This window comes from Oncorhynchus kisutch, linkage group LG20, assembly GCF_002021735.2.
Source record: "Oncorhynchus kisutch isolate 150728-3 linkage group LG20, Okis_V2, whole genome shotgun sequence".
Taxonomy (NCBI): domain Eukaryota; kingdom Metazoa; phylum Chordata; class Actinopteri; order Salmoniformes; family Salmonidae; genus Oncorhynchus; species Oncorhynchus kisutch.
The window spans coordinates 34,986,154-35,010,497 of record NC_034193.2 but is presented as its reverse complement, the minus strand read 5'-3'; the positions used below and the strand labels follow the sequence as shown (position 1 = coordinate 35,010,497).

The 24,344-nt window shown below is 42.4% G+C and overlaps 1 protein-coding gene and 1 long non-coding RNA gene across 3 annotated transcripts; both read left to right on the top strand.

The window, feature by feature from the left end:
* The first annotated feature begins 1,635 nt into the window (after positions 1 to 1,635).
* On the top strand, positions 1,636 to 4,932 carry LOC116355380 (uncharacterized). Its single transcript, XR_004204397.1, has 2 exons — positions 1,636 to 2,207; positions 4,055 to 4,932. It is a non-coding gene; the product is annotated as an uncharacterized LOC116355380 (long non-coding RNA).
* Positions 4,933 to 18,454: 13,522 nt separating this feature from the next.
* On the top strand, positions 18,455 to 24,344 carry LOC116355355 (zinc finger protein 502-like). Of its 2 annotated transcripts, none has more exons than XM_031798769.1 (2): positions 18,455 to 19,089; positions 20,912 to 24,344. In XM_031798769.1, the coding sequence occupies exon 2, from the start codon at positions 23,375 to 23,377 to the stop codon at positions 24,341 to 24,343; it is 969 nt and encodes a 322-aa protein (XP_031654629.1). In that variant the 5' UTR covers positions 18,455 to 19,089; positions 20,912 to 23,374; the 3' UTR covers position 24,344. The 2 variants fall into 2 exon arrangements, with proteins under 2 accessions (XP_031654629.1, XP_031654630.1); XM_031798770.1 differs by having other exon boundaries at positions 18,469 to 19,089; positions 20,912 to 22,105.

Here is a 24,344-nt window from a genome sequence, read left to right as displayed (position 1 = left end):
ACCACTACTATGCTGTGATGGTCTCCACACCTTGTTTTTATACTAGCTCCACTACTAATACGACCACTATACTATGGTCTCCACACCTTGTTATTGTACTAGCTCCACTACTAATACCACTACTATACTGTGATGGTCTCCACACCTTGTTATCGTACTAGCTCCACTACTAAACTGCGATAGTCTCCACACCTTGTTATCAAATTCATTTTTATAATGCCCTTTTTACATCAGCTGATGTCACAAAGTGATATACAGAAACTCAGCCTAAACCCCCAAACAGCAAAGCAGATGTCAAAGCACGGTGGCTCCCCATATAAGGTTCAACCAGCTGCCTGTGGTTTAGAGGTAGTTATGTAGTTGTATAGAGTCAGACTAGAATGTTCATGCAGATTGTTGGTAGAGGGGTAGTTCTGTAGTTGTATACAGCCAGACGGGAAGGGTTCATGCAGATTGTTGGTTGAGAGGTAGTTCTGTAGTTGTATACAGTCAGACTGGAAGGGTTCATGCAGATTGTTGGTAAAGAGGTAGTTCTGTAGTATCTAGTCAGACTGGAAGGGTTCATGCAGATTGTTGGTAGAGAAGTAGTTCTGTAGTATCTAGTTAGACTAGAAGGGTTCATGCAGATTGTTGGTAGAGAGGTAGTTCTGTAGTATCTAGCCAGACTAGAAGGCTTCATGCACATTTTCTCAAGGTTGGTTCGATGGAGGCAGTTTTAAGGGAATTAGGCACAGTGCCTGAATTAAGAAAGTGATTTATGATTGTATGAGTCCTGTGGGAACAGGGTCCAAGGGGCAGGTAGTTGACCTCATATTATCGACCATTTCAGAGACCGATGTTGGGGTTGTCAATGAGAATGTGGTGAAACTGTAGCTGGGAGGCTCAGTGTGAAGCAGAGGGACAGGTCTGAATAAAGGGGTAGATTGTACAGTGAAACTGCAGCTGGGAGGCTCAGTATGAAGCAGAGGGACAGGTCTGAATCAGGGGGTAGATTGTACAGTGGAAGTGTTGCTGGGAGGCTCAGTATGAAGCAGGGGGGCAGGTCTGAATCAAGGGGTACGTTGTACACTGAAGTAAATGCTCTTTATTTTGGATTTGGGGATTTGAAAAATGCATGAAAAATGGTACTTTATTCAATGGAGTGGATAAAGGAGGAGTTAGCGAGTGGTTGAACTAATTTCTTTACTACAGAAAACATCATTGTGGGGTTCCCGTCATGATTTGCAATGAGATTGGTAAAGTTTAACTTGTGTGCCGTGTTCAGTGCCTCTTTGTATGCAGTCTGTTGATATACCAGGGCCTAACTGCATCAAACAAAGCTTTCTCCCAGCAGCTTTCATAGAACGTAGATCACTGTTGAACTAGGCTGCAGAGCGTTTGTTTAACAGAATGAATATGACATTGCCTTAAATGCAGTGTTAGATGTAAAGTTTAAATTCTCATTCATTACAAATCTTCACTAATCAATCAACACATGCTTTCATTTCGACGTATCAATGTAATATTATTATTTAATGACATACATTTTAAAAATAGACTTTTTGGTCAGGAAATAAAATAAAAATGTCCTTATACTGCGTTACCCACTCCAGTCAGCTGATAACAATGCTGCCAGTGTGACGTATAATCTAGTGGACGGGACCCTTCAACAACAACAGCGAGTCGGTCACTTCAGTAGCTTGCTAGGCGACATGGCCTAAACGTTCAAGCTTTTTAGACTGTTTCAGTGCATATTTGCCCATGTGTTTTAAACATACGTCTGTTTTATAGATAGTTGCCCCATTTATTTTCATATTTACGTTGTTAGTCAGGCAGATGTCTTAAATTTGCCTATCGCTAGGCTATTCGCTAATGCTAACTAGCTATTATTCCCGACCATGAGTTCACTAAGCTACTCTCCTGCTAAAGAAGAGGATGGACGGAGAAAGAAGCTCTCGTGAAAGAGGAGGCGGAAGAGGAGGCTGTTACAATACAAAAACAAGTAGAGGGTGAGGCTGTTACCGTGAAAGAAGAAGAGAAAGACGTTACAGAGAAAGACACCTTCAGAGTGAAAGAGGAGGTGGATGTTACCGTGAAAGAAAAGGAGGATGCAATGAAAGAAGATGAAAACGTTTTTGGAATGAAGGATGAAGAGGGGGAGATTATTGTCACATTAGAGGAGGACGAAGAAGAGAAGACTGGAGAACTGATTAACACCAGTAAATACAGTGAGTACTATCTTATAAAACAGGGACATTGATATGATTAACACCAGTAAATACAGTGAGTACTATCTTATAAAACAGGGACATAAACTCTGCAGTTGTTGAACTAATGTGTGATTTTACATTCTACAGTTGAATGTGTTTTTGTACTGTAGAAATTGTTCATGACGTCCTCTAGTGATTTTTAAAAAACGTTTCATGTCGAAAAGTGATGTCTAAATACAGTAAAGTATAAACACACTAAAGGGAAACAAATGTTTTGAGCAAAATAGTTTTTTTTTTTTTGACAACTGCAAACGAGAAGGAGTGAGTGATGTCATAGTAAGGCTTTCAAGGAGTTGGCTTGATGGGAAGTCGTGATGTCATCCAATAGGCGACTGATCTTCATGTGAATATTCATTATTCTTTTTAAAATCCTTCCTGTTCTGTCAAGTTGGTTGTTGATCATAGACAGCCATTTTCAAGTCTTGCCATTGACTTTCAAGATGATTTAAGTCCAAACTGTAACTAGGCCACTCAGGAACATTCAATCTTGGTAAGCTCCTCCAGTGTAGATTTGGCCTTGTGGTTTAGGTTATTGTCCTGTTAGGACAGTTTTTCATATTCAGATCTCTGAAATGCACTCTACCTACTTAACATTTAGTGTCTCCTTATATTACGCTGGGAAAACAGTTTTCATGGGCACAGAAATCCTAAATCATTTCAGAGTTTGCTAAATCCAATGGTTCTAACCGAGAGTCACCTTGACTCTATTGACAACACCCCAATGAATACTGTCATTAATGTGGTTCTTCAATAATTACACAATACTTAATACTGTAGCTGTTTAGTTACAGTCACGTGTTCAACTATCATCAGCTGATCCAGGAAATCATTTTCTGAATGCCAGTCAAATGACAAACATCACAACATGGGTATATTTGTTGTTAGGTGAAGTTATGGGTCCTACAGTAGGTCTATGTTGTTGTTAGCTGAAGTTATGGGCCAATTTGTAAACACTTAGTGTACCAACACTTATCGTCAGGCTGATGGCAAAGCTAGCCAAAGAGCATTTTACTGGTTTAAGTGTTTTTTTTATTAGTATAAAGCAGTTGATTTGAGACAAAAACACAAACATTACATTAAGCAGGAGATTCAAACAAGCCTTACAATTATAATCCAAAAGTAATGCGTATTGCACTCATAAGCAACCTGGAAATGGAAGATATTTTTGCTGTTAGCCTATGAGAAATCCCCTGCGTTTTCCCCCATGGTGGGGAATTAGTGAATAGACACAGATCTTAATGTGAGTTTCCTTGAGTAGCTCTCATGATCTTGTGCTGTAATATTCAGAATACATTGTGGAAAACTAAAATCTTCGCTCACCATTTTGGCTCCAGGCACATATACTACATCCATAACTAGTGGTTTCCTCATTGTCAGATATACTACATCCATAACTAGTGGTTTCCTCATTAGCATGGAGGAGTTTCTGCAACCAGATATACTACATCCATAACTAGGGGTTTCCTCATTAGCATGGAGGAGTTTCTGCAACCAAATTGTGTGTGCATCGCCCTCCTGCCGCAATTTTAGCAAACACAGAAAGGGGCCTATATTGGAGACCAAAAGTCATCTGGCACACTGATTCGAGTTTCAACAACATAAATAACTTATTTCTAGCCTACAATCATCGATTTTACTACTGTGAAAACAAGGGAAAACAAGACAATTGTAATATAATTTAACAGGCGTCAATTATTGTACAACTTCATGACAATGCTCTGGGCATCAACTTTTACCTCAAATAAACAGTGGATTTGTGCTGTTGTGGGCCTTTAACCATCGGTCTGACATTTTCGTTAACACAGGAGAGAGATGTGAATATCGTGGATCCTCTGGGGAGCCTCAACAACATCATGATGCTGACGAGGCAGAGAAGAGTCCCTCCAGATCAGGACACCTCAAGAAACACCAGCAGAGACCCACAGGAAAGAAACCTCACTGCTGCTCTGACTGTGGGAAACGTTGCAAATCTTCATCAGAAGTTAAAAATCACCAGTGAGTACACACAGGAGAAAAATCGTATAATTGTGATCAATGTGGGAAGAGTTTTATTCAGTCAGACTCCCTGAAATCACACCGGAATCTCCACACAGGAGAGAAGTCTTATAGCTGTGATCAATGTGGGAAGATTTTTTACTAAATCTAGCCATCTGACTAGACACCATCAAGTACACACAGGAGAGAAATCTTATAGCTGTAGTCAGTGTGGGAAGAGTTTTACTCAGCTAAACAGTCTGAAAGAACACCAGACAACACACACAGGAGAGAAATCTCATAGCAGTGATCAATGTGGGAAGAGATACAGTTAAGGGAATTTTTATCAATGATGACTAATTATGTATACATTTCAATCAGGACTGACTAATCCGAATACTATTATGTTACTGAATTTTCTCTCTTGCTCCCAGTATTGAATATAATGTAGTCAAGAGTTTAGAACAATGACGGTCTGTTCCTTGGTACAAATGAATGAACTATCTCCAGACTGTCTAGAATGCGTATCTACACTGACTGACCTTGGCTCTAGGCGAGGAGGGAAGGCTTGAGAGCTATAGAGCCTTTCTACCAGTGTCAAGAAGAGACGGAACATTTAGAAAACGCTGACGTCATTTTCAGTTTATAACCTGTGGTAAAATGTGTATGTACTCAGTACTCTCTTGAATAAAGGCTGTTACTTGACTTTAAGACCGGGACTCTGTCCATTCCTATAAAATAAGGGTCTTACAAATCCTTATGAATTGACAGAGTGTTTAATTTTAATTGGGAATTAAAACAGAGGAATTAAATTCCTTCAACAGATACTCTGGTAAAAGATCTCTGATCAAACATCAGAAAAAACATACATGAAGGAGTTGAATTTTAAAAATCATGATATCAATGAAATAATGTCACAATGTAGAATGGTTTAACATTGTAGTAGGAGTATTTTAATGATGTCACAATGTAGAACCCTAAATGTTTGTTCCCTGTTCTATTGATTTCAACATGATATGGATATTAGCCTCAAGGGAAAAATCCAGGCTCCGAATTGAAAGAGTACTATTTATGTTATTTAACAAAAAGTGACTAACAAAAAAAAGTTGTGTTACACTTACCACGTTGGTGACCCACTTGAATCAAAATGCAACACTTCAAAATGTAGCTAGCTGTTTTCTACAAATTGTCCTCTAACCAGTGATGTACACATTATTCCCAGATTCCGTGTGGTTTTTGAGCTGTTAGTTTTAACAGGACATGCAACTTCATCTCCCTTCTGTCACACACATGATTTTGATGAGTTATGACAAATAAGTGTTGTGTTCCTTTGTTCAATGACCCTTACATTTAATTGTATCACTCCCAAATGTAGCTGACTGGCTTCTGCAGGTTGTCCTCTAACCAGTGAGGTAAAATATTTATCCCGCTTCCATGTGTTTTGTTTAGTTGTGTTAGTTTCAACATCACGTACAACCTGATTTCCCCTATAATCGATATCAGTGATTTATTGCTACTTGTCAAAACAACAGTGTTTTTGGTGCTTGTGCAGTTTATAAGGTGCTTGTTTAAAAAAAATACAAGTAATATGATTATTGTGGCAGATGTTTGTGTATACAGTATGGCCCATTTTATGTTTAGGTTTTCAATATATCACAAAACTGTTTCTGCATATTGGTTATTGATTTGTACACGTTAAAACTGTGTGACATTGGGCTATCCCACCTAGCAAAATGTAATTGAAAATACTTTGAAAAAAGGACTATGCAACCAAATATTTTATATTTACATTTCATGTAACATTTAGTAATCATAATTATTTATGTAACCAACTGACAATTTTGGGTACAACTATATTGACATTGTTGCCCTGCTTTTATAAAATCAGGGTTAATTCTCACATGTGCCAACCCAAATGTACTAGAGCATGACATTAGGGACTGGGCCCAGATCAAACAACATGCCTATGGAGTGAACCCTGAAAAGTGAGAGAAGCTCCGCAGTGAGGTGGAAAGTTACTACGGATACTGCAGGAGTTTCCTCTTGAAATCAGACAACATGGTTGCTGATTTTCTCAAGGGTGGGCAGTCAAATAGTTTTGCGTTTAGCGATTGTGTTGCCATGGATCACAATTTATTTTGACTGCTAGTTTTTCCTTATTGGAGATGAGTTTTGTTTGGGCTGTTCCAAGGGGACGAGAGAGTTATTGAAGCTAGTGAGTTTTAGGAAGACGAAAGTTCTAGAAGCTAGTGAGTTTTAGGGAGACGAGAGTTCTTGAAGCTTGTGGGGAAAATATTTTTCTATAGAAAGAAAAAGGAGAAAACATACGATTGTATGTTATTATTTAGAAATGTGTTTTCTTGTTTTTAAATTCTTGAGAGCCAGTAGACATCATGTTTATATTGTAGAAGGTGAGGCATTGTAGTAGATTATAATGTGAAATGGAAGTTGTTTTCTGTTGGTGGTGAGCAAACTTGTCCAACAAAAATATAGGATATATTTGTTGTCTTAAAGGGGAAGGTTTTACAGGCTTTGGTTTTTCCATTTATGTTTGAGGTTGGACTTTAGCACGTCTAGCTCATTAGCACTGATTGGTGTCACCTCATTAGTCAGTATGTGTTACACCTGTGCTGGCTGGTCCAGGTTCTATTTAAGAGTATCTGGCCCAGTGCTCCAGTTGTTTTGATAGATGTGGAGAGTCAACACCTTTCAGTTGCTCCACCTTTTTGGTTATTTGCTTCCTGCTTATAAGTTTGAGGTGGTGGGACGGGTGCGCCATCGTCCGTGAGGAGATGGCGCAAAGTACATCTGGACCGTCGGTTCCGGGGATTGGACTGGCCAACACGGTGCGCTTTTCTTGGCGGGGAAAAGAGATGGAGCCTTGGGGGAGAGAAACCTTCGGGAGGAACATCCTAATGGGGTGTTGCCTTCAGGGGAACCCAATGGAGAAGGGGTTTGATGTAACCCTATATTTGGAAGAAAAACACAATGAGATTATGAAGACGGTGACGGAAGGGAAAGAAGAAGGTCCCCTGTGTCATTACACGGTGACCAGCCTGGCAAGAAACAACTTCAGGGTGGTCACCGTAACCATGTACAATCCGCACGTGAAGGACGAAGAAGTGAGGGCCTTTCTGGGGAGGTACATGGACAATGTCTCCTCAGCGAGGTACCTCAGGGACTCCCTGGGTTTCTGGAATGGGAAGAGAGGCTTCCAGGCGTTACTCAGGGAGTCCCCGAAGAGTGTGGATGGCTACCTCCATCCTCCGGCAATGTTCTCCCTGGGGGCTGACAGGGGAACCCTATACTATGCACGTCAGCCCCCGTTCTGCAGGCGTTGTATACGGCCATACCCTGGCCTCGTGCAGTAACAAGAAATGTCGTTTTTGTGGGTCGGAAGAGCACGAGGCCAGGGAGTGTGACGAGCCCAAGGCTTGCCACGGGTGTGGCTCCAGAGAACACCTGTGGCGTGATTGCCCGGATCGTCACAGGTCATACGCGTCTGCAGCTGGGGGGGAGCGGGGGATGGGGGGAGGAAAGAAAGGACGCGTGCGGATTGTACGGATGGCACAGGGGAAAAGAAGGCAAGAGAAGAGGATGGAAAGAAGGAAGAAATGAGAAGAAAGAGGTGGGAAGAAGGAAAGAGTGGAAGAGGAAAAGAAGGCAGAAGAACGTAAAGGAGCGGTGAAGGGGACAGTGGTGCGAGAAGGAGTGGAAGAGGGAACGGGGACAGTGACAGGGACAGTGACGGAGAAGGAGGGAGGAGTGGAGGTGGGAGGGGAGGGGGGGGAGATGGGGGGGAAGGAGTGGGGGGACAGCCTGCCAGGCTTCCTCGAGGTCGAAATGAGGGATTTGGTGGAGGAGTTAGCGGGGATGGGATGTTGTGTCTCCCCGCTACCTCCTTCACCAAAGAAGAAAGGGATGAAGAGGGGGAGCTTGCCAGGAAGTGAGAGGGAGGGGGGTGTGGAGGGGGGGGGGGGGAGCTAAGAGAGTGGCGGGGGGGGGGGGTAATTTGTCCTCCCGGTTTGCCTCAGCCCCTTGCATTTTAGTGGATGACTCCAGTGAGGGGTCGGTGGGCTGTTTGCTAGAGGGATCCCAACTCCTGTTTGAGGAGATGGGGTCCCCTACATGCAGCCCCGAGGCAAACAGGGAGGGGAGGATGGTGGGTGGGGAGGGAGGACCCAACACACTGCCTGGGTCATGGGTTGGGATGGAGGACGGGGGGGGCGTCAGGAGAGGAGAGGACGTCCCCGCCGGTGGAGATGGACCAGGGGAGCATCGGGTGAGTCTCCAGTTTTTTTTATTTATTTTTATTTGTTGTTAATAATTAAATGAATAGTTCTGTTTCTTTTTTTAGTCTAAATGTTAGGGGGTTAAGGAATAATGTTAAAAGGAGGGCGGTTTTTTGTTATTTACAGGGTGTGGGGTTTGATTTCTGTTTTTTACAGGAGGTTCACCTGAGGGATGGTGGGGATGTGTGTAGATTTAAGGTGCCATCTCTGGGCTAATGGCTTGCCATGGTCTGGTTGATGGTGGCCTGCACACTACTCCGGCAATGGTCGGTCCTACATGGCGCAACTCCAGGGGGGTTGCGCGGAGGCTCGACTACATTTTTGCATCCAGGTCTTTGGGTCAGTTGTCTGGGCGGCTGTTGCCTGTTTTCTTCACGGATCACGACGGGGTGTTCCTGCAGGTAGGGTCGCCAGTCTGCCTCTTCGGTAGGGGGTACTGGAAGTTAGATCGGGATATACTGGAGGAGCAGGCTTTCGTTGACGCATTTTTTTGTTTCTTTCGGAGGCTTGACGGCCTCCGGTCCATGTGCGAGGGGGTGTTAGAGTGGTGGGATTTAGTTAAGGTGAGGATTAGGGCTTTTATAATAGGATATTGTAGAAGGAAAAAAAGGGAGGAAAGGAGGGAGGTGGATCGTATCCAAAGGTTAATTGAACTCGAGTACGAGGCAGGCAACCTCGGCGGGTCGATTGACTGGGAGAGATTCGCAGCCCTAAAGGCGCAGCTCAGGGAGCTGCAGGAGCAGAAGGCTCGAGCTTTCCTGGAGCGTGCGCATAGTGGCTTTCTAGAACATAATGAGACTTGTTCCGCTATGTTCTTTAAGTCGGTTAGGGCCAGGCAGAGTAGGAAGGTAATGCATGGAGTTAGGGAAGAAAATGGTAGTATAGTAAGTAAACCAGAGGAAATGGTCAGGGTGACAACTGATCATTTCCAAGGCTTATTTAAGGAAAGGGAAATGGATGTAGAGCAGGGAAACGTGTTTTTAGAACACTTGTCCCGGCGGTTGCCAGAGGACATTAGAGACGTGATGGAGGCCCAGATCTCACTAGAAGAGGTTGAGAGCGCTCTTAGGAGGATGGGAAAAGGGAAGGTGCCTGGGATGGATGGGCTGCCGGCTGAGTTTTACCTCAAGTTTTGGGGTATACTTGGACCAGTGGTTCTCAAAGTCTTGAAGGCCATCCTTGAGACGGGGGTCCCGGGGGGATCAATGGCTGTTGGTGTGCTGTCACTTCTTTATAAGAAGGGGGAAGCAACTGACCTTGGCAACTGGCGGCCATTGACCATGCTGTGCGTAGATTACAAGATTCTTGCAAAGGTTTTAGCCCTTCCCTACGTCGTCCACGAGGATCAGACGTGCGGGGTAGAGGGTCGCTCTATAAGATGGAACCTACAGTTGATCAGGGATTCCATCGCTTGGGTTGAAGATAGAGGGCTGCCTTTAATGGTAGCAGCGCTAGATCAGGCGAAAGCTTTTGATCGCGTGAATAGATCTTTTCTATTCAGGGTGTTAGGTAGATTAGGATTTGGGGAGAAGTTTTTATAGGATGGATCCGTACTTTATATGTCGGAGCGGGGTGTCGAGTTAGTGTAAATAGTCACTTAGGTGACGTTTTTGACCTCTCGTCTGGGGTCAGGCAGGGATGCCCACTCTCGGCTCTCCTCTTCGTTCTGTACATGGAGCCTCTGGGGGCTGCCATTAGGGCAGACACAGGGGTGGAAGGCTTGTTGATCCCTGGAAGTGGTGGGCTGCGTGTTAAGATGACGCAGTACGCCGACGACACTTCCTTGCTGTTGTGCAAGGACTCGTGCCTGACAAGGTCCCTTGCCATCTTTGGGGATTTCACCCGAGCGTCGGGAGCAGTTCTGAACCATGCAAAGTCTTCCGTCAAGTTTTTCGGAAGATGGCGCGGTAGAACGGATGTGCCTGGGGGGTTATCTCTCTGTGAAGGGGCCCTGAGGATTCTCGGGGTTCATTTTGAGACCTCCGGCTCAGCGACGCTAAACTGGAACATGCGTATCGCAGTGGTACAGAGGAAGCTAGCAATGTGGAAGGCTAGGTATTTGTCTTTTATGGGCAAAGTCCTGGTCCTAAAGGTGGATGTGTTGCCGTCTCTTTTGTATTTGGCATATATCTACCCATTGCCGGCTTGTCTGAGGAGGCCTCTAGTGAGGCTTGTGTTTCAGTTTATGTGGAGTGGCAGGTGCGAGTGGGTCGCCAGGGCACGCATGATCTGTCCCATCGGGGAGGGAGGTAGGGGGGTACCACATTTCTCCCTCAAGCTGGACTCAATTTTTGTTTCTTTCTTGTTAGCGGAGCTTGCTCAGCCAGTGATACACCCGTCCGGTTAACTCCTGCGGGTGTTCTTCTCGTATAAGGCGAGAAGCGTAATGGTGTGGTCTAACACTGGTCCTCGGGCGGAACAGCTGCCGTGGCACTTTGGTCATGCGGCCAAGTGGCTGCGTGCGCACCCCGAGGTTGAAGTTGCCCGAGTAGGTTTAGACCACAGGCACCTGTACGGGGAGGTCAGGCAGGCAGGGAGTCCTGCGCCCGTAGCGGGCATCTCGTCAGTGGTCTGGGAGGGAGTGCAGGCGCGGGGCCTGGACAACGGGCTCAAGGACCTGAATTGGTTGAGCCTTCATAAGCGTTTGCCGGTACTTTCCATCTTGTACCGGTATAGTTTGGTGCGATCCCCCACCTGTCCAAGATCTGCTTGTGGCAGGGAGGAGACTGTGCGCCATGCCTTCTGGGACTGTGCCTTTGCCGGACTAGTATGGGCTAGGGCACAGGTGATGCTAGGTGTGGTTAGGAGTGATTTTGTTTTGACATGGGCTAGGCTAGAGAGAGGCGTAGGGAGAGCAAAGGGAACGGATAGGGACAGGTTTCTGCTCTGGATAGATTAGGGAAGGGGAGATAGGGAAAGGGTTAGGTATGACGGGGAGGGACGATGCTCCCGTGAGGTTTGTTTTTGTTTGATGTTTTTGTAAATAGAGTTTTATTAAGAATGAATGAGAATTATGATTTTGTAATAGTATGAATGGTATTGATTGTAATAAATTATTTTAACCACCTTTTTAGTTTGCTTCCTGTCTTTCAGTTTGGTGTGGGTTTTTCTTTTGTTTGCCTCTTCTTGGGCAGATTTAGTGGGTCTCATGGTCTTTTAGGTCCCAGTTGTTGTTACTTGTCAACTTCCAGTGGACACCCCCATAGTGTCTTTCAGAGCCCCTCCTAAAGAACAAGCTAATATTTTGGGTTGGATATTGCATCATATTGTTAATATTGTAATCAATGGCATTTCTTTACAATGCTTATTAGTCTTTCAGTGGTTATTCTTCTGTTTTTATCCTCAAGTTTGTGTACTAAATATTTCTCTTTATTTTCATTGTTTTTCATGTGAAGCCATTGTTTTGCATCCATGTCTGAAATGTGCTCTATAAATGATGCTTGATTTGAACATATTGCAAAACAAATTAACCCAATGACCAACCAATCAACAGACTCTTGTCCATCTTGGTATGAGAATCAGTCTCATTCCCACTTTTCAAACCTGCTGAAGGTGAGGTGGACTGGTAAACACCACCCCCGGCTCCACCAGGGGCTTGAGGTGGTCTCCCACAGCTCTGCTTATGTCATGTTCTGTGGCCTTGCCGTTCCAGTTCTTGACTGCCCCTGCAACACAGAAAGAAATACATTTAGTCATATTATATATAACACTCAAAGTAATGGATATGGAGCATCTCATGCCTCAGTTACACCTGGCACCTAAATGTGACTTCTCTCATCTGATCACACCAAGCTGCATTAGGTTCAGAGCTACCAGGATGGGCCTATGACATAGCCTGGATGCCGTCAGGCCACCGAATAGGCATAAGCAATGTCAAAAGATGAGTGGGGAAATGTACATTTTACACAAGTGACCTTCATAATAAATCAAATGTTATTTGTCACATATGTATGTTATTGCGGGTGTAGCTAAATGCTTGTGTTCCTAGCTCCAACAGTGCAGTAATATCTAACAATTTCACAAATACCTAATACACACATGTAAGTAATGGAATAAGAATATATCAAATCAAATGTATTTATATAGCCCTTCTTACATCAGCTGATGTCTCAAAGCCCTGTACAGAAAACCAGACTAAAACCCCAATCAGCAAGCAAAGCAGGTGTAGAAGCACGGTGGCTAGGAAAAACTCCCTAGAAAGTCCAAAACCTAGGAAGAAACCTAGAGAGGAACCAGGCTATGAGGAGGGGCCAGTCCTCTTCTGGCTGTGCTGGGTGGAGATTATAACAGAACATGGCCAAGATCTTCATAAATGACCAGCATGGTCAAATAATAATAATCACAGTTGTTGTCGAGGGTGCAGCAAGTCAGCACCTCAGGAGTAAATGTCAGTTGGTTTTCATAGCCGATCATTGAGAGTATCTCTACCGTTCCTGCTGTCTCTAGAGAGTTGAAAACAGCGGGTCTAGGACAGGTACCACGTCCGGTGAACAGGTCAGGTTTCCATAGCCGCAGGTAGAACAGTTGAAACTGGAGCAGCAGCACGGTCAGGGGACAGCAAGGAGTCATCATGCCAGGTAGTCCTGAGGCATGGTCCTAGGGCTCAGGTCCTCCGAGAGAGAGAAAGAGAGAATTAGAGAGAGCATACTTAAATTCACACAGGACACCGGATAAGACAGGAGAAGTACTCCAGATATAACAAACTGACACTAGCCCCCCGACACAAACTACTGCAGCATAAAAACTGGAGGCTTTTACAGGAGGGGTCAGGAGACACTGTGGCCTCATCCGATGATACCCCCAGACAGGGCCAAACAGGAAGGATATAACCCCACCCACTTTGCCAATGCACAGCCCCCACACCACTAGAGGGAAAGCTTCAACCACCAACTTACCATCCTGAGACAAGGCCGAGAATAGCCCACAAAGATCTACGCCACGGCACAACCCAAGGGGAGGCGCCAACCCAGACAGGAAGATCACGTCAGTGACTCAACCCACTCAAGTGACGCACCCCTCCTAGGGACGGCATAAAAGAGCACCAGTAAGCCAGTGACTCAGCCCCTGTAATAGGGTTAGAGGCAGAGAATCCCAGTGGAGATTCAGCCCTAGCAGAGCCCCAAGTCCCATGGGGACGTCCTCGAGGGCGTGGATGTTCTCCCCATCAAAGGCCAGCGGGATTTCACTCTCATGGTGAAATGGGCTTCCGCCGATGTGCAGTGAAGAGCGTTGAAATCAACGCTGTCAACAAAAGTAAGAAAAGATTAATACAATTAACAAACAAAAAATGTTCAGTTATAATTTTATATAAGCATGCACACCTATGTTTATGAAGAAACAGATGATTTGATTTGTGCATAGGAACACTGGACATAAAGGCCACTTGGGTCGTCCTTTTTTTTTTTTTTTACCCGGCAAGACAGTTAACAAATTCTTATTTTTAATGACGGATTAGGAACAGTGGGTTAACTGCCTGTTCAGGGGCCGAACGACATGGGCCGAACGACCTTGTCAACTCTGGGATTTGAACTTGCAGTTACTGTTCCAACGCTCTAACCACTTGGCTACCCTGCCACCCCAAGGTACAGAGGTTGGGCAAGAGCAGAATCACTGCTGTGGTCTCCAGTCCTAGTAAAGTAAAGCAATGATCTTACTACACTTGCTAATTTTATTACAAAATACATTAGAGAAAGGGAAGGAATAAGAGCAAATACCTCTTCTGTATTGTCCTTCAGGGACTGTTAAAATAGCAGGATGATGTCCTCTCCCCTGCCTCGCCTCTCTACCTCTGATAGTCCTTGAATTATCTTTGCGTCTATATCCATTCTATGGACTTGATTCATTTCTGAGAAGATTTGAAAATATACTTTGCACACATTTGTATGCTGCTAGATTTTTGTATTGACTGCTATGTAGGTTAAATGTATCTGTACCTTCTTGATCCCAATTGCATTGTGTCCATGTCCTGTCCTATAAGAATTTCAAAGGAAGAGAAAATGTGTCAAAGAACAGTCTTGCAAGCATTAATATATATATATATATATATATATATATATATATATATATAAAATAAATATTGAAAGATAAATATTAAATAAATATTGAAATATAAATGGCATCGACATACAATTGAATGTAAAATAGACATATTGGAGAAAGCACTATCCAAAAAACTACTGCCATACAGGCCTAATATCACATTTCAAGATATCTTTGTACACAAATTGTTCAATATTTCATCAGGCTGACTTGAAAGATTATAAAATCAAATCAAATCAAATTTTATTTGTCACATACACATGGTTAGCAGATGTTAATGCGAGTGTAGCGAAATGCTTGTGCTTCTAGTTCTGACAATGCAGTAATAACGAACAAGTAATCTAACTAACAATTCCAAAAAAACTACTGTCCTATACACAGTGTAAGGGGATAAGGAATATGTACATAAGGATATATGAATGAGTTATGGTACAAAGCAGCATAGGTAAGATACAGTAGATGATATCGAGTACAGTATAACATATGAGATGAGTATGTAAACAAAGTGGCATAGTTAAAGTGGCTAGTGATACATGTATTACATAAGGATGCAGTCGATGATATAGAGTACAGTATATACATATGCATATGAGATGAATAATGTAGGGTAAGTAACATTATATAAGGTAGCATTGTTTAAAGTGGCTAGTGATATATTTACATAATTTCCCATCAATTCCCATTATTAAAGTGGCTAGAGTTGAGTCAGTGTCATTGACAGTGTGTTGGCAGCAGCCACTCAATGTTAGTGGTGGCTGTTTAACAGTCTGATGGCCTTGAGATAGAAGCTGTTTTTCAGTCTCTCGGTCCCAGCTTTGATGCACCTGTACTGACCTCGCCTTCTGGATGACAGCGGGGTGAACAGGCAGTGGCTCGGGTGGTTGATGTCCTTGATGATCTTTATGGCCTTCCTGTAGCATCGGGTGGTGTAGGTGTCCTGGAGGGCAGGTAGTTTGCCCCCGGTGATGCGTTGTGCAGACCTCACTACCCTCTGGATAGCCTTACGGTTGAGGGCGGTGCAGTTGCCATACCAGGCGGTGATACACCCCGCCAGGATGCTCTCGATTGTGCATCTGTAGAAGTTTGTGAGTGCTTTTGGTGACAAGCCGAATTTCTTCATACGCAACATTTTGCTGCGTGGCAATGCTGTGTTTGGATTCTGAAGGGCATTTATACAAAAGAGGTAGTCTAGACACTGTATTAATACCATTATGCATTTGAATCCCATCTACAGCTTCCATATAAGATATTAATTTCCCTCCACCAGGGGGCGTACATGTAACGTTTCCAAAATGGGACAGTATTGTACATGTAACGTTTCCAAAATGGGATAGTATTGTCCATGTAACGTTTCCAAAATGGGACAGTATTGTACATGTAACGTTTCCAAAATGGGATAGTATTGTCCATGTAATGTTATGCCCCCTTGTGAGTTAATAGTATTGCATGCTGTAGCAGGCTATATAAAGAGGAAGACCTCCATTGACGATTCAGTTCGTTGTAACATCTCGTCTGGACAGGTCACCGTCCTAAGTTAGTTAGTTAGTTAGTTAGTCACAAAAGTGAGAACTGCTCTAGATTGGAAACTTACGTTAATGAAGTGTAAAGCCATGTTGGCTCTATGGAAACGATATACAATATGTGGGAAAGAATATAGTTGTGGGAAATAATCCAAACGTAGTTGTGCCTAGTTAGGACATAACGTTATTTAGATAGATAACGGGCTCGTACAACGCCAACGGTCAAACCCGGCTTTTTAATATTTACGGTAATTAACTCTAACTTTGTGGAAGCTATTCACAGAAAACCATCATTGTCTTTGTTATTCATTAGTATGTTATATTATTATATAAATAATTTTGAGACATATTTAGAGCCAAAGAGACAGTTTCAGGTTGTTTTTTTTTACGTCAACAACAGCAGTTCAAATTTCAATAGCTCTTTAACCATTACGCCTAAAACTTTCAAAACGGGTTCTAGCCAGTTTATACCCGATGGCATACACACAAATTGCACACTTTTTTTGTCGATTTACATCTCGGACTATTTAAAATTATTTATTTTCATTTTTGAATTTCAATAGCTCATTGGTCATGTGACCTAGTGACTTCAAACAAGGTTCAGAGTGTCCACTGACTACCGTTCTATATTTCACACCCTTTAGTTTGTCCATTTTCATCTCACATGATTTTACATACATTTTTCCAAATGTAACATTTCAAAAGCTCCTTGGTCATGTGACCTTGTGACTTCAAGCAAGGTTCAGAATGTCCACTCAGTGGGCCTACACATTGCACACCCTTTGGTCACCCCCAAAACCAATATCTCATTTGGCCGCCTTTCCTTACAGTTCTCTGCTGCCAATGACTGGAACGAATTGCAAAAATCACTGAAGCTGGAGACTCATATCTCCCTCACTAACTTTAATTAAGCACAAGCTGTCAGAGCAACTTACAGATCATTGCACATGTACATAGCCCATCTGTAAATAGCCCATAAAACTACCTCCTCCCCATATTGTTATTTATTTATTTATTTTTTCTCCTTTGCACCCCAGTATCTCTACTTGCACATTCATCTTCTGCACATCTATCACTCCAGTGTTTATTTGCGAAATTGCAATTATTTCGCCACTACGGTCTATTTATTGCCTTACCTCCCTAATCTTACTTCATTGGCACATACTGTATATAGACTTTTCTATTGTTATTGACTGTTTATTCCATATGTAACTCTGTTGTTGTTTATGTCACACTGCTTTGCTTTATCTTGGTGAAATAAAAAGTTTACAAATAAAAAATAAATAATCTGTGGGAATGTCTTATGTCCGTCCTACATGTAGTGTTGGTACATGGAATATATATCAACTGCATAGACCATAAATTGCTATTGCAAATAGAAGTATTATGTTCAAAAACTGACATTTTCAGATATTATTTTGACAAACACACTTTGGTGTTTACAATTCATTCTCTTTTGTCATAGATTTGGTGGGCAGTCATCTGTGATAGACTTTCTTTAAGCAGGTACTGATGAAACTGTCACTTAACATTTTTTTCTTGAAGTCTACAAACGCTCTACATTTATTCACTCTGTGAGGGTTGGATCCTATATGCTACTGTTATTATTGTCCTGTAAATGGTTCAGTGCCTATAATTTAGGCTGTGTGTGTAGAATGGGGCATAAAGGAAATTACCTCTATTACTCTTATTACTACTAAATTATAGTGATAAGGAAAACAGCATACACATTTGGCTTGTGTATTCATTTGCCTATAACTAATCAGAATTCCATTATGTTTACATAAAAAAGAGAATATTTCAAAATGAGAAGATCCTGCCATGGAAAAGACGACTGGGTGGACATAAAGTGGAAAGGAGGGGAAATAACTCCCACCATGGCAGGATGCTAATCACATTTCCACATATTTTAACTTTGGAAAGCGAACTAATGTCCAAATCGTGAAAATAAGAACTGTGCAATGTTGTGCGCAATATTTAGAGTCTGTGGCTCAAATGGTTTGAAAGCGCGAATATCTGTTGAATATCGAACTTGAAACTGTCGTAACACTGGCATCCAAACTCGATAGCACAGAGTTGATCATCCATATGACGTTGGGGAATAGTGCATTGTGGGTAGTTAAGATTTCTCGAAATAAGTTAATAAATATGCAAAAACATAACTGTTTGTTCTTCTAGGTAACCATAAAGTGACCACAACTAGCTTACTAAGTCTTTAACCACACGGTATTGTTACACTGGTGAGTAAAAACGCATGCTTCCTACACTTTAACTTGTTGTCTGAAGATAAAACATACATTTTGCTCAACTGCGTTACCCACTCCAGTCAACAGAGGGCGGTGTGCGACTTTAAGGCAATGCTGCTAGTGTGACGTCTATTCTAGTGGACGGAACGCTTCTTTCAACGTCAGACACCTCCGTAGCTTGCTAGGCAAAAAGCCGAACCAATAAAGCTCTTTAGACGCTTTCGTGTTTATTAGCCACCGTGTTTTAAACCAATTTCTGTCGTCTAGTTAGTTATCAGATTTATTTTCATATTTACGGTGTTGTTAATTAGTCAGCTAGCTGGCTGGTTAAGTTAGCATTAGCCTAACTAGTTAACATCCCTGACCATGCGGTCACTAAGCTACTCTTCTGCTAAAGAAGAGGAAGTCTACTGGACGGAGAAAGAAACTCCCGTGAAAGAGGAGGAGGAGGAAGAAGAGGAGGCTGTTACAGTAAAAAAAGAAGTAGAGGTTGAGGCTGTTACCATGAAAGAAAAAGGGAAAGACGTTACAGTGAAAGAAGAGGAAGACGCGTTCAGAGTGAAAGAGGAGGAGGATGTTACAGTAAAAGAAGAGGAAGATGCGTTCAGAGTGAAAGAGGAGGAGGGGGAGATGACTGTTACATCGAAAAAGGAGGAGGAAACTGGATATCTGGGCCCGGTTTCCCAAAGCCATCTTAAGGCATCCAATGGTTCTAACAATGAATTTAGCCATAAGATGGTTTTGAGAAACCGTTCCCTGATTAACACTAGTAAGTACTTTCTTAAAAACAGAAGCACAAACTCTGCAGTTGTTGATCTGATGTGTGGTGTTAAAGGGGAAATATTCAATTGCAATATCCATATTTGGACTTGTAAATTATTTATTTATAGCCATTGATTCTTGAAGAATTTAACACATGCTTCATTAGCTTAGTTCAACTGTTGTACCCCATCAGAACCCCAAATAAGCCTTTTTTACTCTGTTTAGAAACAATGTAAATCAACACTGTATCGCCTCAACATTGTTAAAACGTTGATATCATGGATGGTCAGTCCTTGCATCCATAGGTCTGTCAATGAATTTGCGACCAGTTACATTTCTCCAGCCCCATCCATCATCTTATTACCAAATAGCATTACCATTGTTTGAACTGCAGATTGGTTGATTGATTGTTGTGTGGCTTTTTTAAAGGGACAACCTAGTATTTAAACAGCAACTAAATGGCTGCCCAGAGACTTGGTTTGGTAAACAGCTGAGGGATGGGGGCTGGAGAAATGTAACCACTCTCAAATTCATAGAGAAAGCTATTGTATCAACCTTAACACAAAACCTAGGGACCTCGTCAAGAAGTTCAAACATCTTGGCGTCACAGTTATAAGGTGTTGGCTTGACAGTCGGTGGACCCAGGATCGAGTCCAGCTCCTGAATTCACTACACTATGAATACAAGGACTGGCCATCCATGATGTCATAATGATAGTTTAACCAGGTTTCTAGGCTATATAGTATATTCTAGAATGACCCGTGTAGATTTCCTGTGGTGGTCAAATTGTTAGAGCTGTTGATAAATCATTGTATAATATTCAGCCATTTATTTTCATGCCATAACATCAATATGCCTAAACAGAAGAGAAGACCACCACCTCCTGCTGGCCTTCATAAATGCTGACGTTGTTGGTAATAGGCTACACAAGCAGTAGGCAACCTACATTTGGGGGGCAAATTTATCTTACCATTTATACTGATCTGCGTGACAGTTTGATTTTCATATGAACATTTTCATGGAACAGTTTAATTTCATTGATAATAGTATCTCAATCATTGTCTGTGATTAATCTACATTCTATATAAATGAAAATTATACAAATCTAAAAGTAACTTTTATTGCCAACTATGTATAAAATTGCCTGCATAAAGCCAACAAATAGAAACATTGCAGCCTGCAGGTAGAAAATATCCCGATAAAAATAAATATCCTAGAAATCACATTGGCTGCACATGGCCTGTCTACAACGAACTTGAAACATTCTATCAACTGGGTCCTCCGAAACTTGCAACATTGTATAAAATATTCTGGGCCCTCAGTTTCCCACTGAGTTTGGGACAGACACAGCTGTTGGCTATTTGTGTAAAGGATAAGAAGTAATCAGGTATTTTATGACATTTCCACTGGATCAGCGCATTATGTTTCTCCCTTTAATGCTGAGTTTTTCCCTTTAAATCTTAGCTCACCATTTTTGTTCCAGGCAGATACACTACATCCATAACTAGTGGTTTCCTCATTACCAGATATACTCCCTCCATAAATAGCGGTTTCCTCATTAGCAGGGAGGTGTTTCTGCAATCAAATTGTGTGTGCATTGCCCTCGTGCCGCAATTTGAGCAAACACAGAAAGGGGCCTTTTTTGGAGACCAAAAGTCGTCTGACACACTGCTTGACTGTCTTAAGACAATTGTAAAATATTTTAACAGACGTCAATTGTTGTACAACTTCATGGATACGCTCTGGGCATCACCTTTTACCTCAAATAAACAGTGGATTTCTGCTGTTGTGGGCCTTTAACCATCTGTCTGACTTTGTTGTTCACACAGGAGAGAGATGTGACTATCGTGGATCCTCTGGGGAGCCTCAACAACAACATGATGCAGAAGAGGCAGAGACATGTCTCTCCAGATCAGAACTCCTCAAGAGACACCAGCAGAAATCCACATGGAGGAAATATTACCACTGCTGCTCTGACTGTGGTAAAAGATTCAACTATTCAGTAGAACTTAAAATACATCAAAGACATCACACAAGAGAGAAACCATATGGCTGTGCTCAATGTGGGAGAAGTTTTGTTTATCCTTGCCATCTGACTGAACACCAGAGAACACACACAGGAGTGAAACCATTTAGCTGTGATCAATGTGGGAAGAGTTTTGCAAAATCTAGCCATCTGACTGAACACCAGAGAACACACACAGGAGAGAAACCATATAGCTGTAATCAATGTGGGAAGAGTTTTTCTACTTCTAGCTATCTAACTACACACCAGAGAACACACACAGGAGAGAAACCTTATAGCTGTGATCAATGTGGGAAGAGTTTTACTCGGTCACACAGCCTGACTATACACAAGCGGACACACACAGGGGAAGAGATACTCTGATTAAACATAAAATACATGAAGGAGTTGTTTCATGATATCACTGAAATAATGTCACAATGTAGAATGTTTTAACATTGTAGTAGGAGTGTTTTAATGATGTCACAATGTAGAATGTTTTAACATTGTAGTAGGAGTATTCTAATGATGTCACAATGTAGAACCCTAATTGTCTGTCCCCTGTTCCATTGATTTCAACATTATATGGATATTAGCCTCAGGGGGAAAATCCAGGCTCTGAATTGGAAGAGTACTATTCATGAGATTCAACAAAAAGTGACTAACAAAAAAAGTGTTGTGTTATACACTTACCACGTTGGTGACCCACTTGAATCAAAATGCAACTCTTCAATGTTTATGTTTTCAGTTTATCCCAAACTGTTTCTACATATTGGTTATTGATTTGGACACGTTAAAACTGTGTTTTGACATTGGGCTATTCCCATTTAGCAAAATGTAATTGAAAAGATGTTGAATGTCCGATGTCCAATATATGTTCGGTTGTAGTTGAAAAGATGTCTTTTCTGGTCGTTTTTTCAATGACTTGAAGACAACTTCATTTCAACGTACTTGCAGCCTATACACATGGATGCAGTATAATGAATTGGTCTATAATCAATTTTTATTAACAATCCTACATCACTCCAGCATTTCTTTGGAACATTCAAATGCTAATTGTCTTTATTCCACTACTGAAGATGTATGTCTCAAAACACCTCATATTTCAAACTTTCAGCCTGACAAAAGATACATGTTTTATTATTCCATGCCTCACCATTCAGTTATTATTGCCAATACATATTAACAAAGGGGTGTACATTTGGTTTTGATATTTCATATTTACAATTCATGTAACGTTTAGTAATAATTATTTATGCAACCAGCTGACAATTTTGGGTACAATTATATTGACACTATTGCTCTGCTTTTATAATATCAGGGTTCATTCTCAGATGTGCCAACCCAAATGTACTAGAGCATGACCTTGGGGACTGAGCCCAGATCCAACAACATGCCTATCGAGTGAACCCTGAAAAGAGAGAGAAGCTCCGCAGTGAGGTGGAAAGTTACTACGGATATTGCAGGAGATTCCTCTTGAAATCAGACATGTCATTGGTGAGAACAACCTGGTTGCTGATTGTCTCAAGGGTGGGCAGTCAAAATGTTTTCGTTTAGTCAGTGAGTTGCCATGGATCACAATTTATTTTTGACTGCATGTTTTTCCGTTTTGGAGATGAGTTTTGTTTGGGCTCGTTCCGAGGGTACGAGAGTTCTAGAAGCTAGTGAGTTTTAGGAAGACGAGAGTTCGAGAAGCTGGTGAGTTTTAGGATTCTATAGAATCATTCTATAGAATGGAAAATGAGAAAAGATACGATTGAAAATTATTATTTAGAAATATTTTTTCTTGTTTTTAATAGCCAGTAGTTTTTAATAGCCAGTAGACACTGTTTATATTGGTGAAGTTGAAGCGTTGTAGTTGATTATAATGTCAAATGGAATGTAAAATTGTTTTCTGTTGGAGGTGAGCAAACTTGTCCAGCAAAAATATTGGATATATTTGTTGTCTTAAGGTGTTGGTATTTGATTTTCAATTTTTGTTTTGAGGTTGGACTTTAGCACGTTTCGCTCGTCAGCACGTTTAGCTCGTCAGCACGTAGGACGCACTGATTGGTGTCACCTCGTTAGTCAGTATGTGTTACACCTGTGCTGGCTTGTCCATCTCATTAGTGGGAAGGTGTTTCACCTGAGCTGGTCCAGGTTCTATTTAAGAGTGTCTGGCCCAGTGCTCCAGTTGTCTTGATAGATGTGGAGAGTCAACACCTTTAGTTGTTCCACCTTTTTGGTTTAAGATGTTTTCATTTTAGGTTGAAGCTTCTTTCTGAAGAGAGCTTTTTTTTAAAGAAAAATGAATACAAACAAGCAAACCTGGTCGGTTCCGGGGATTGGTATAGCAAATACCGTAAGATTTTCATGGACTGAAAAGGAGATGGAACCTTGGGGCAGGGAAACTTTTGGAAGGACTATATTGATGGGATGCCTCAGGATAGAGGTGAAGGAAGTACTCTGCCTTCAAGGGAACCCGAATGAGAAGGCTTTCGATGTGACGTTTCACAAAGAGGAGAAACATGATGATGTATTGAAGATGGCAAAGGAAGCGGTGAAAACGGGACCCCTGTGCCATTATGCGGTGACCAGCCTGGCGAAGAACAACTTCAGGGTGGTCACCGTAACCATGTACAATCCGCATGTGAAAGATGAAGAGGTGAGGGCCTTTCTGGGGAGGTACATGGACAATGTCTCCTCAGCGAGGTACCTCAGGGACTCCCTGGGTTTCTGGAACGGGAGGAGAGGGTTCCAGGCGTTACTCAGGGAGTCCCCGAAGAGTGTGGATGGCTACCTCCATCCTCCGGCGATGTTCTCCCTGGGGGCTGACAGGGGAACACTCTACTATGCACGTCAGCCCCCGTTCTGCAGGCGTTGTATGGCCTACGGCCATATCCTGGCCTCGTGCAGCGCCAAGAAATGTCGTTTTTGTGGGTCGGAAGAGCACGAGGCCAAGGAGTGTGACGAGCCCAAGGCTTGCCACGGGTGTGGCTCGAAAGTACACCTGTGGCGTGATTGCCCGGCTCGTCACAGGTCATACGCGTCTGCAGCTGGGGGGGGAGCGGGGGATGGGGGGAGGAAAGAGAGGACGCATGCGGATTGTACGGATGGCACAGGGGAAAGGAAGGAGAAGGACGAAGAAGGGAAGAAGGAAGAGGCGAAAAGAAAGAGAGAAGATGGAAAGAAGGAGAGATTAAAAAGAAGGTGGAAGAACGCTACCTCCTTCACCAAAGAAGAAAGGGATAAAGAGGGGGAGCTTGGCAGGAAGTGAG